General features: G+C 38.1%; 1 protein-coding gene across 1 annotated transcript in view; it reads right to left on the bottom strand.

The window, feature by feature from the left end:
- Positions 1-3,081: 3,081 nt before the first annotated feature.
- LOC132817149 (collagen alpha-1(I) chain-like) overlaps positions 3,082-11,315 on the bottom strand; it is a 189,131-nt gene continuing 180,897 nt past the window's right edge. Inside the window, exons 51-52 of the mRNA XM_060827358.1 lie at positions 10,917-11,159; positions 3,082-4,162 (exon numbers count right to left, since the gene is read on the bottom strand). Of these exons, the coding sequence (XP_060683341.1) occupies positions 4,016-4,162; positions 10,917-11,159 (390 nt within the window). The 3' untranslated portion in view covers positions 3,082-4,015. The remainder of the gene's footprint in view (positions 4,163-10,916; positions 11,160-11,315) is intronic.

Below are 11,315 nucleotides of genomic sequence, written 5' to 3'. Positions count from 1 at the left end.
CCCGGCCCATATCCCTCCAAACTCTTCCTTTTCATATACCCATCCAAATGACTCTTAAATGTTGTACCAGCCTCCTCCACTTCCTCTGGCAGCTCATTCCATACATCTACGACCCTCTGTGTGAAAAAGTTTCCCCGTAGGTCTCTTTTATATCTTTCCCCTCTCATGCTAAACCTCTCATTCCCCTCTAGTTCAGGACTCCCCGACTCCAGGGAAAAGACTGCCTATTTACCGTATCCATGCCCCTCATAATTTTGTAAACCTCTATAAGGACACCCCTCAGCCCCAGCCTGTTCAGTCTCTCCCTGTAGCTCAAATCCTCCATCTAGGAACATCTTTGTAAACCTTTTCTGAAAGCGTAAAGAATACTTCTCATTTGTGCTAATTATTTATGCTTTGCAAGAACTTAATAATATATAGGCTAGTTCTTAAGCATCTAATCAAAACATTCAAAACAAACCCTGACAACACCTGACTTGAATACTGAAGTGGGAGTTTGTTTTGCTGACAGAATAAACTGTGATAGTGGAATAGGAAAATGAATTTTTGTTGTGTAAATGAATTGAATTGAGAGAAATATTGTGGAAGTGTGGTAAATTTGGAATTAGCAGAAATGACATGGAAATTGCTCATTTTGTGCTCAATTTCAGTCAATGTAAGAATCAGAATCAACAAAGGCTTCCTTTAGAAATGTGGGCAATGAAGTTTGCTCTTATTGTTCAATTTTCTGTGCAAAGATCCTTTTAAATTGAACAATATCACTGGACTGTGTCTGGACTGCCTGCATGTTTTATTTGGCAACAATGGTGGGAAATAATGAGACATGTTCATATTGGCAATTCATGGGACTAATGGTCCAATTAGGGCAAAGTTACTGCACGTGGTTATTTAGTTAATGGATTATGCATAACCACAACACACCATTCATCTGCATTAAAAAGTTGTACATTGTTTGGTGCGGCCTGTACAATTTACCAACTTCCCATACTGGCTAAGATCACCATGGAGGTTACCTCCTCCTCACCTCTCCCCTTGCCTGAAGAGTGTCGACCCTCAGGTTTTAGCTCAAGTTAAACCACCATCAGTTGTCTCTGAGAGAGCAGCTCTATGGTCCAGTTGGACTGTGATGACATTACCATTTACAATTTACTACCTAAAGCAGAATCTGTTACAATCATCTGCAATGGTAAGCATGTGATTTGATTTAGGTCAATTCGATCCACTTGAAACTTAAATGTTCTAAACTTGTTATGTTTAATTCTAACCTAATATTTTACTTTCAATATTATTTCCCAGGATCTTCACATTTTGTTGTTTAAGTTGGTCATTCATACGTTTGATGTTTTAGCATGTTCTACACATCAGTATGATTCACTTTTCCTTTAACACTGTTAAGATTATATCAACACACAAGTCCTTGATCTGCACTCTTTTTATGCTGTAGGAATGAAATGATTTCTGCTGACAATAATTTCTTGACTTGCAGTTTGGCAACTATCCCTTGAATCCCAAGGGGCAAACTCTGCACCCTTTGATATACTATTCCTTTTGCTACCAAAAGTGGCATTATATTTTAATTTGAAAGACAATATTGGTTATGTTTGCATTCAGGAAACTCTCTAATACTTTTCCAAAGGATCAGGAAAATGTTGTAGGGAAACAATGGTGCCTCCAAAACAAGCTCCATCAGGACTATATTTTTCTGGGATTAACAGTTCTGTAGTTCTAAAATTAAGCTCAAGCAGGTATCACTTTACTAACTGTCAACCTCTGCAACATAGCATTCCAAGAGCTCCATTTGATTTGCTTTCTAACTCCAATTGTACAAGAAATTATTTTTTAAAAATTGCTTCTCCATGTAGATATTTTGGAACCAAGTTTTTGCAATAACAGTGCTGAACTTTCTTAAAAGTACAAAGTAAATAAAATGCCACAAGGGAACAAATTTAAGCACAATGTACTTCCTAATTGGTCAATTTTGGGGGAGTTGTAACACATATGAGCAGGTAGGATCTATTTTGTGAATGGTCGCATGTCTGGAAGCTGATTCTGGCCTGCGAAAATCCATGTTTGACTTCAACTGGGACAAACGCAAGTAATTCACTCCCAGGAGCCAAATTTGCATTTTAATAATGATGGTGAATGTGGAAGTCTCGGATATAAACTGCTTTGTAGGTTTAATTGCAGTCTCCAGGAATCAAGGACAGCTTGCAGAGAAGTGTCAGAAAGGCAAACTGTCAACAATGAAAGATGCACATTTTGGCATTAAAATTCCATGTGTGGAATCCCAGCTTTTCTGTTTTTTATCTTGCTTTCAGACCTTCTCTGCTTCTTGAACATTAGATTATTATAATTTCCCCCTTTGCTTTAAATAGTACAAATTCTACATCGTAAATATGATTCAGAAGCGAAAGATAATGTTATTAAAACCAGTGTGGTTTGGCATAGTTAAATGGGAACTCTACCATAAAATTGATATTTTCCTTCACAGCTGGCAAAGACATAAGTTTCCTTTCACCGGATTTATACTGAATCAATCATAAGGAAAGATTTTATGACACTACAACATGATAAATATACATACTGACCTAGAATGGCTTTCATCACTAGTCCCTAACTCTGTAATCTCCCCCAGTGCTCACCCTCCAAGAATTGAAGTGTTCCTCTATTTCTGGTTTCTTGTGTATATTGATGTCCTTGGTTGCACCAAAATTGTGGTATTTCCTCTTCAAATCACTGTACGTTTTTTGTCCTTTAAGCCTCCCTTTTAAACTTACCAGATTGAACAAGCTTTTAGTCATCCCTCATTCTATCTTTTTCTGGCTTGATATCTGATTGCATGTCTGTGAAGCATTTTGGAACATTTTACTACATAAATTGAATTTATGGAGAGAAGATAATGTGACTCAAGGATGTGGCTTCAAATCCTTCCTAATATGATTTAGTTATGCACACTGCCAAAAACTATTTTTACTTTTTGTTATTTTTCCGAATTCCCAACCTGGCTCCACTGACAATACAGTATATTGTTGTCATGTCATCCTGGTGCTACCCAGTTTAAAATAGTGAAATGAAAACAAGTAATTTTTCAGTACATTTTATTTAATTTTTTATGACAAATATGCACTCAAATACCATTACAGAAAAAAACCTGACCTCACCTCACAACAAACTGATAGTTCTGTAAGTAAGTCAATGGAATCTTTGAAATCCTTTATCCACTTGCTGAGTTTTAGAACTATGAATGGCCAACAGTAATCTTCAAGCTGATAAAGTGATGATGACTTATCACTGAACAATAAATGAATATATGTGAAAGGAATGCATTGTTGAGCAGTCATTGCAGCAAAAGTTAGAAATTATGAAGGAGTGAAAAAACTTTAGGAAGTCTGTACTTAAAATAGCACCAATTTAAAGCCAAAGTCAGGCTCAAGAACACAAGCACCAATGAATAATTGGCTGAACACATATAGTAAATGCAGAGCACTTAGTACATTTAGCTCACTTTGGTCTACCAGCAGTATCAATAATATCTTTATTGTTCATACAAAGCACCTGTCCTTGAATTATCCTTAAATTTACTGCTTCTGGAAAACTTTAAAAGACTAGTGCAACATTTCTGTGGGAGTATCAAACCTACCCCAGTCTCTGTCAATGATGAGGTAGTTGAAACTGGGCAAGTTCTGCACATATTGATTTTCACCTTGGTAAGAAAGGTTTGTCAAATTTTATGTTGGGAATGTTCAACACATGAATTACGTTTCTTGATTTCACCCCAGTGTTAGGCACCACAGATAAGTCATTGTTTGAACACTTACGTGAAAATATTCTCTTGTCATGCATATTCCATCTTGATATTTTCTATAATTTCTGTCAAAATGATGAGCAGTGATTTGGACATTATTTCCTCCTGGGAGGTCCAAAACAAAAGCATGTGGATAAGTGCAGTATGGAAATTAGTTAGGCTGTGTCTGGTTTTAGTTAAGCACTGATAAAAAATTTTCTCAAGTGAATTTTATAAGAAACAGACAGGTCCAATATCAACACCAAATTCCTGGTGCTCAGCACCAATATCCAGAGGTGCAATGTCTACAATGGGCAAGCGAAGAGTCTTCCGTGTTCTGTATTCAATGATAGTCTTGCTCCAATTTCCTGTATGCCTCTATAAGCAAACAGAAATAAAGTTTTAGTTTCATCTCATAAACTATGTTGTTGACAGAAATCATATCAGTTGGAATGAATGTCAGGATTCTAAATTAATTGGTTTAAATAGGCCTGCTCCTGCTCGTAAGTTCTACATTCCTGCATATATAAAACAAAATGGTGATAGCCATATTCAAATGGGTGGAGTAAAAAGGAACAATATAGTTGTGGTCAACTTTTTTCCTGCTGCCTGGACCTCCAAGGTTGGTTTTAATAGCAGTCAGTGTAGTTAGGGGAATGGACATGATTCTTTGAAGCAGACATGAGGCTGTGCTGCCTGTGTGATACCAGGGTCAAGAACATATTTTCTGGGTTGGAGAGGAACTTGCAATGTTGATGGGGAAGAAATCAATTGTAATGTTCCATGTTTATACTATCGACATTGGCAGAACTAAGAAATGATTTAGAAGCGCCAGTGTTGGACTGGGGTGTACGAAGTTAAAAATCACTCAACATCAGGTTATTTGGAAACACTAGCTTTCAGAGCACTGCTCCTTCATCAGGAGGTTGTGGAGCATAACGTCATAAGACACAGAATTAATAGCAAAAGTTTACAGTGTGATGTAAATTATATATTGAAAAAAAGACCTGGATTGTTTGTTAAGTCTTTCATATTTTAAAATGACCATGTTGGTTTCAGTTCCTTCATATGTAAATCCCAGAACCTTTTTAAAATTACATTCTCAAGTGAACTTGAACAATAGGTGCCATGTCGGCCCAGATAACGCATTCAAAGTGTGAGGTGCCCTGTGTGAGACTGTCTGTGCCCCAATGTTCAGACTGATTCTAATCTAAAAAAGGGATTTACAGACTCTTACATGGATTCATGCAGTTTTTGAGCAAAATAGAATGTAATTCTGCAAGTACAAATTCACCCAACAAACTTATATATGTGTGTGTGTGTGTGTGTGTGGTTTATGAGTGTCTGTGAGAGAGTATGTATGAATGTGAGTGTAACGGGGTATAAGTCCATGAGAGGGTGTGTTTAGATTAGATTCGATTCGATTCATTAAAGTATGGAAACAGGCCCTTCGGCCCAACAAGTCCACACCGACCCTCCGAACAGCAACCCACCCAAACCCACCCCATATATACCACTGGCTAATGCACCCAACAGTATGGACAATTTAGCCTGGCCAATTCACCTGACCTGCACATCTTTGGACTGTGGGAGAAAACCCACGCAGACACAGGGAGAACGTGTAAACTTCACGCAGACAGTTGCCTGAGGCAGGAATTGAATCCAGGTCCCTGGTGCTGTGAAGCAGCAGTGCTAACCATGAAGCCACCGTGCCACCCCATGTTTGTGGGTGAGAGTGCGAGATTGTATGAGAGAGGGTCTGTGTGAGTGTGCATAGGTGTGTGTGTGTGTGTGTGTGTGTGTGCGCGCAGTGCAGTAGGATCACTGCATTACACACACATTTTTAAAAAAATTTAGAATGCCTCAGAAAGACATTCTGCTCAGGGACAGCAAGCAGCTAAGGGCTAATTATAAAACCACAAAGTTACTGACCAAATTGGCATTAAGAAATAGGAATAAAGAATTAAATATATTGCTCATTGACTGGTGTAGGAGAAATGGGGTTTGATTCAGAGGACATTGGTATAAGTACAAGGAGAAGATGGAGATCTATTGTTGGGATGGCTTTCAGCTGAACAATTCTGACTGAAGTGTCCTGATGAATTATGTAACTTTGACTGTAGACAGAGCTTTAAATTAAACAGTGGGAGTTGACAGGGCTTACATACGAGGGAAGTTTGCAAGTCGAATAAGCAGAATAAGGCAGTGGTACAGCATGGCATAGTGTGACAAGGAGATACAGAATGTGCAAGGATCATAATACACCAGTGACAAAGTTTGGAGCAGAGAAAAATGGTATAATGTCAAAATTAAAGGCCCTTTTCTGAAACACACAGAATAGTCATGACAAGATTGAATTGATAAATAAATAGAAATAACCGAATTTTCCATAGCAATTACAGGGTCATGATATCAAGATTATTTTGGTTGGTATAAATAATCAAAGTGACTTGACATTTTGGAGCAACATTAAAGAAAGGAGCAGGCGGTTGGCGAGTTATAGAATTATACAGCACGGAACAGACCCTTCCGTCCAACTCATCTGCATTGCCTGGATAATCATAGAATTACTACGGTGTGGAAACAGGCCATTGGTCCATCAAGTCCACATGGCACTCTGAAAAGCTTCCATCCCAGATACACCTCCCAATCCTATAATCCTGTGTTTGCCATGGACAACTCAACTAGCTGCACATCTCTGGACAATTTAGCCTGGCCAATCCACCCAACCTACGAAGCTTTGAACTGTCAGAGGAAACTGGAGCCCCGAGAAGAAATCCATGCGACACGGGGAGAATGTGCAAGTTCCAGACAGACAGTCACCTGAGGCTGGAATCGAACCTGAGTCCCTGGCTCTGTGAGGCAGTGTTGCTAACCACTGAGCCACTGCACCACCCACTAAATGATATCTGATAGTGATCTGATCCCATTGGCACGTGTGCCTCTAAATCTTTTCTATTCATATACCCATCCAGATGACTTTTAAACATTGTAATTGCAAAACCAGCCTCTACTATTTCCTTTGGCAGCTCATTCACACATGCACCACCTTCTGTGTGAAAAAATTGCCCCTTAGGTCTCTTTTTAAATATTTCCCTTTCACCTTAAACTTAAGCTCTCTAATTTTGGATTTCCTTACCCTGAAAAAAAAATCTTGACTGTTCACCCCATCCATGCCTCTCATGATCTTGTAAACATCTATCAGGTCACCCCTCACCCTCTGGTGCTCCAGGGAAAATAGTCTCAGTCTATTCAGTCTATTCAGCCTCTAAAATCAGTACAGATGGCTGAATTTGCAATGCAAAGTGGACACAACAGTTCAGGCTCATTTCGCATACTAGCTAAGATTTCCATGAAGGCCCCACTTCTCAAACTTGTTCATTATCTGATGCATGATGAATATTATATTAAACTCATTGTCTATCTCTAATCAGAGAGAAACCTATATTTATTAGGAACTAAGACACTTTTACTCTCAGTGAAAAATAATCTTAGATGAGAGATCAAGATGTAGAATTAGGTTTTGTGGAGATTCAAATTATTAAAAGGGAATAAATCACTGGGATTAATTTATAGCACCTAACAGGATCTATATTGTAGGGCAGAGTATAAATCAATAAATAATAAGAGCTTTTAAGAAATGTATTGCAATGGGAGATTTAATCTATGGGCAGACTCATAGAATAGAATCACTGTGCAGAAAGAAGCCCATCAAAACTACACTAACTTTCTGAAGAGCATCCCACCCAGACGCACTCCATCACCGCATTTACCATGGCTAATTCACTTCCCTGGACATTACAGGGCAATTTAGCATAGTCAATCCACCTCACCTGCACATTAAACTGGCAAATATACCCTGGAGAAGAGTTTATATAGTGAAGGTTGGACAATTTTGGAGAACACATTCTGCAATTAAATATGAATGTCTGTTTTAGACAGAGCAATCTGTATTTAGACAAGATTCATTGACAACTCCTTAACTAAAAATCCGCTTAATAAGAATAATTATAACGTCTGTTCTAAAAATATCACACTTGGTTTGACAGCGAGAAATGTAGATCTGAAACTAGAGTTTTATACTTAAATAAAGACATTAAAAATATTTGAAAACAGAGTTGGAAAAACTGCAACAAAAACATGAATGTTTGGCTAAACTCAGCAGGCCTGGCAGCATCTGTGGAGAGAAAACAAGATTTGGGTTGAGTGAATTTTCATCAGAACTAGATTTGAAATATTAAGTTGGCTTTCTCCTCACAGGTGCTGCTAGACCTGTTGAATTTTCCCAGCAATTTCTGTTCTTGTTTCAAATCTCTGGCAGCTACTGTTCTTTGTTTTATTTTAGTGTTGGAAAACCTGGTATGGGAAAAATAGGGTAAGATGGGAAACAAAAACAGGGGCAAATATTTGGGGAAATACTTTATAACTTTCAACTCATGGAAATTTCTTCGGGAAAGAAAGACATGATGAGAAGGATACATCATTTGTGGCTAACTAAGGAAGTTACAGATAATATCAAATAGGAAGAATCAGTCTACACCGCTGCAAAGGTTAATAATAGTTGGGCACATTTTGAAAACTTAAAAGATCACTTAAAAATTAAAGACAGAAAAATAGAAGAATCATAGAAAACTAACAAAAGCTCAATTAATATATCGAAGTGGACAGAGTTATGAAAATGAGCATTTGTTCATTAGGAGTGAGTCTCAGGAAACAATGAAATGGCAAAAACTTCGAACAATCATTTTGTATCTATCTCCTCTGTGGAAGACAGACACAAAAAGCATTGTAAGAATAGTAGAAAAAAGTGTGTGTGATGTTGGCGGTTGGAAGGGGGTGTCAGAGGTGCAAAAGGAAGGGAGAATTAAAATAATCATGAGTTGGAGAGGAGTTGGACTGGGATGTACTAAGTTAAAAATCACACAACACCAGGTTATAGTCCAACGGGTTTAATTGGAAGCACTAACTTTCGGAGCACTGCTCCTTCATCACAAACACCTGATGAAGGGGCAGCACTCCGAAAGCTAGTGCTTCCAATTAAACCTGTTGGACTATAACCTGGTGTTATGTGGTTTTTAAAATAATCATGATCACTAGGGAAAATATACTATAAGGCTGATGGGCAACTAAATGCTCTAATGGAAATAGAAGGTTGATCAGTTCTTTGGGCATAATGGCCTTCACACTAAAATCAAAATTTGTGTAAGAAGTTGTCTAGTAAAGGTGGATGCAGTTGTAATCCTTCCAAAATTTCCCAGAGTGAAAAGATCTCAGTCGATAGAACATCTTCAAAAGTGACAATTCGATGCAAGAAACCAGGAAGAAATAAAGCTGAAGCTTCATCCTAGTTAGCCAAAAACCTATTGTGGAGAAACGTTAAACTTCTTTATTATACGCAGTAACAGGAAAATTATAATAAAATCAAGAAGATGAAAAGGAAATTGTTTTTGACAAATTTGTTAGACTTCATTGACAAATTAAGAAGATGGACAAGGGTATAGATGCAGTCTATTTGGATTATTGACAGGTATGATGAGGCACCACATAAAAGGGTACTGAGGATTATAAGATTATTATAGTGGTTAGGGTGATTCTTTAGCATGTGTATGATTGGCTGACTAACAGGAAATAGGGAGTTGTGATAAACAGGTTCAGTTCTAATGTGTGCAGTGTCACAGGGATTTGTGCTGGGGCTTCAATGATTTACTATTTTTAATGACTTGGAATAAAGGGGCTGACTATATTGTAATAGCTTTGCTGAATATATACAGTTAGATAGATAAGCAAGTTGTATGGAGGTTACAATGAATCTTCAAAAGGACATATGCTGGTGAAGTGAATGGATGAATATTTGGAAGCTGTGAAAGTAAGGAAAAGGTTGCCCACTTTGGCAGGAAGAACAGAAAAATAGAATGATTTTTAAATGGAGAGAGGTTGGAGAATGCTACAACACAAAAGAAGCATTCTCTCCCCTTTCCTGCTACAGGAAGGATGTTGTGAAACTTGAAAGTGTTTGGAAAAGATTAATGAGGATGTTGCTAGGGTTGGAGGATTTGAGCTATAGGGAGAGGCTGAATCAGCTGGGGCTGTTTTCTCTGAGTGTCAGGTCTCTGAGGCATGACTTTATAGAGGTTTATAAAATCATGAGGGGCAGGGATAGGGTAAATAGGCAAGGTCTTTTCCCTGGGGTGGGGAAGTCAAAAACTAGAGGACATATGCTTAAGGTGAGAGGGATAAGATTTAGAAGAGACCTAAGGGGCAACTTTTTCACACAGAGGGTGATACATGAATGGAATGAGCTGCCAGAGGATGTGGTGGAGGCTGGTACACTTGCAACATTTAAAAGGCATTTGGATGGGTATATGAATAGGAAGGGTTTGGAGGGATATGGCCAAAATGCTGGCAAACAGGACTAGACTTATATAGGATATCTGGTCGGCATTGACGGGTTGAACCCAAAGGTCTGTTTCCATATTGTATATCTCAATGACTCTATGGATCAAATAGAGTTAGCATGCAGGTGCAGCAAATAATTAGATCCACAAATGCAATGTTGTTTTTTTCAAAGGGAACTGAGCTATAAAAATAGGAAAGTTTTGCTCCAAATGTACAGCACATAGGTTTTACCAATCTGGAATACTCTGTAGTTTTAGTTTCCTTATTTATTGAAGGATATATTTGCATTGGAAGCATCTTATAGATGTTGGGATTTATATAAGATATCTGGATGGCTGATCTTTGGGGTGAATGGATTAATGTTTGAGGATTAGTCAGACCTATTCTCATTGGAGTTTACAAGAATGAGAGTTGATCCTAATTAATTACATAAGAACCTGAGGGGGTTCAACAGGGTAAATGCCAAAAGGATAGGTTTCCTATTTAAAATAAATATGAAGAGGAATTTATTTTCTTAAAAGGTCATAACTTTAGAAATTTCGTCCATACAAAGTAGTGGAGGCTGGATCATGAGATATTTTTAAAGCTGTGACAGACAGATTTGATGATTGCAAATTAAGTGCTTTCCGGACAGACCACTAGGTGGAGTTAACACCACAATCAGGCCAGTCATGACCAATGGGCTGAATGGCCTACTCTTACATATATTTTGCATAAGCATCTTTTTGATACATACGGTACAACCATCTTCAAGGACATTGTATGTGAATCTGCTGCGTCCTTCAGCTTTGAGCTCCGCATCGACCCAACTCATCAGCCTTAAAGCTTTCTCCACACTTCCAGTCTCAGCATCCAGGTAGGCAATACTGTTCTTACAGTGGTAGGTGATATTCTGGGATGCTTGAGTGGCCAGAAGGCGAAGGAATCCAATTTGGATTTCAACAGTATCTTCTGATAGCGCATCGACACCATAGCTAAACTGCAGAAATAAAATTATTCACTGAATTATACTCAAGGGATATTTTTGTTATTTACTCATTTTCATAGCACAGGTATCATTGGCAGGGTCATCATTTATTAGCCACTCCTGGTGTTAATGGGCCTTTGTTTAGAACTTCTGCTTTAATTGTAAAGA

The sequence above is a fragment of the Hemiscyllium ocellatum genome, chromosome 7 (assembly GCF_020745735.1).
Source record: "Hemiscyllium ocellatum isolate sHemOce1 chromosome 7, sHemOce1.pat.X.cur, whole genome shotgun sequence".
Lineage (NCBI taxonomy): Eukaryota > Metazoa > Chordata > Chondrichthyes > Orectolobiformes > Hemiscylliidae > Hemiscyllium > Hemiscyllium ocellatum.
Note: the sequence above shows the minus strand (reverse complement) of the source record. Positions and strands in the feature narration are given on the sequence as shown.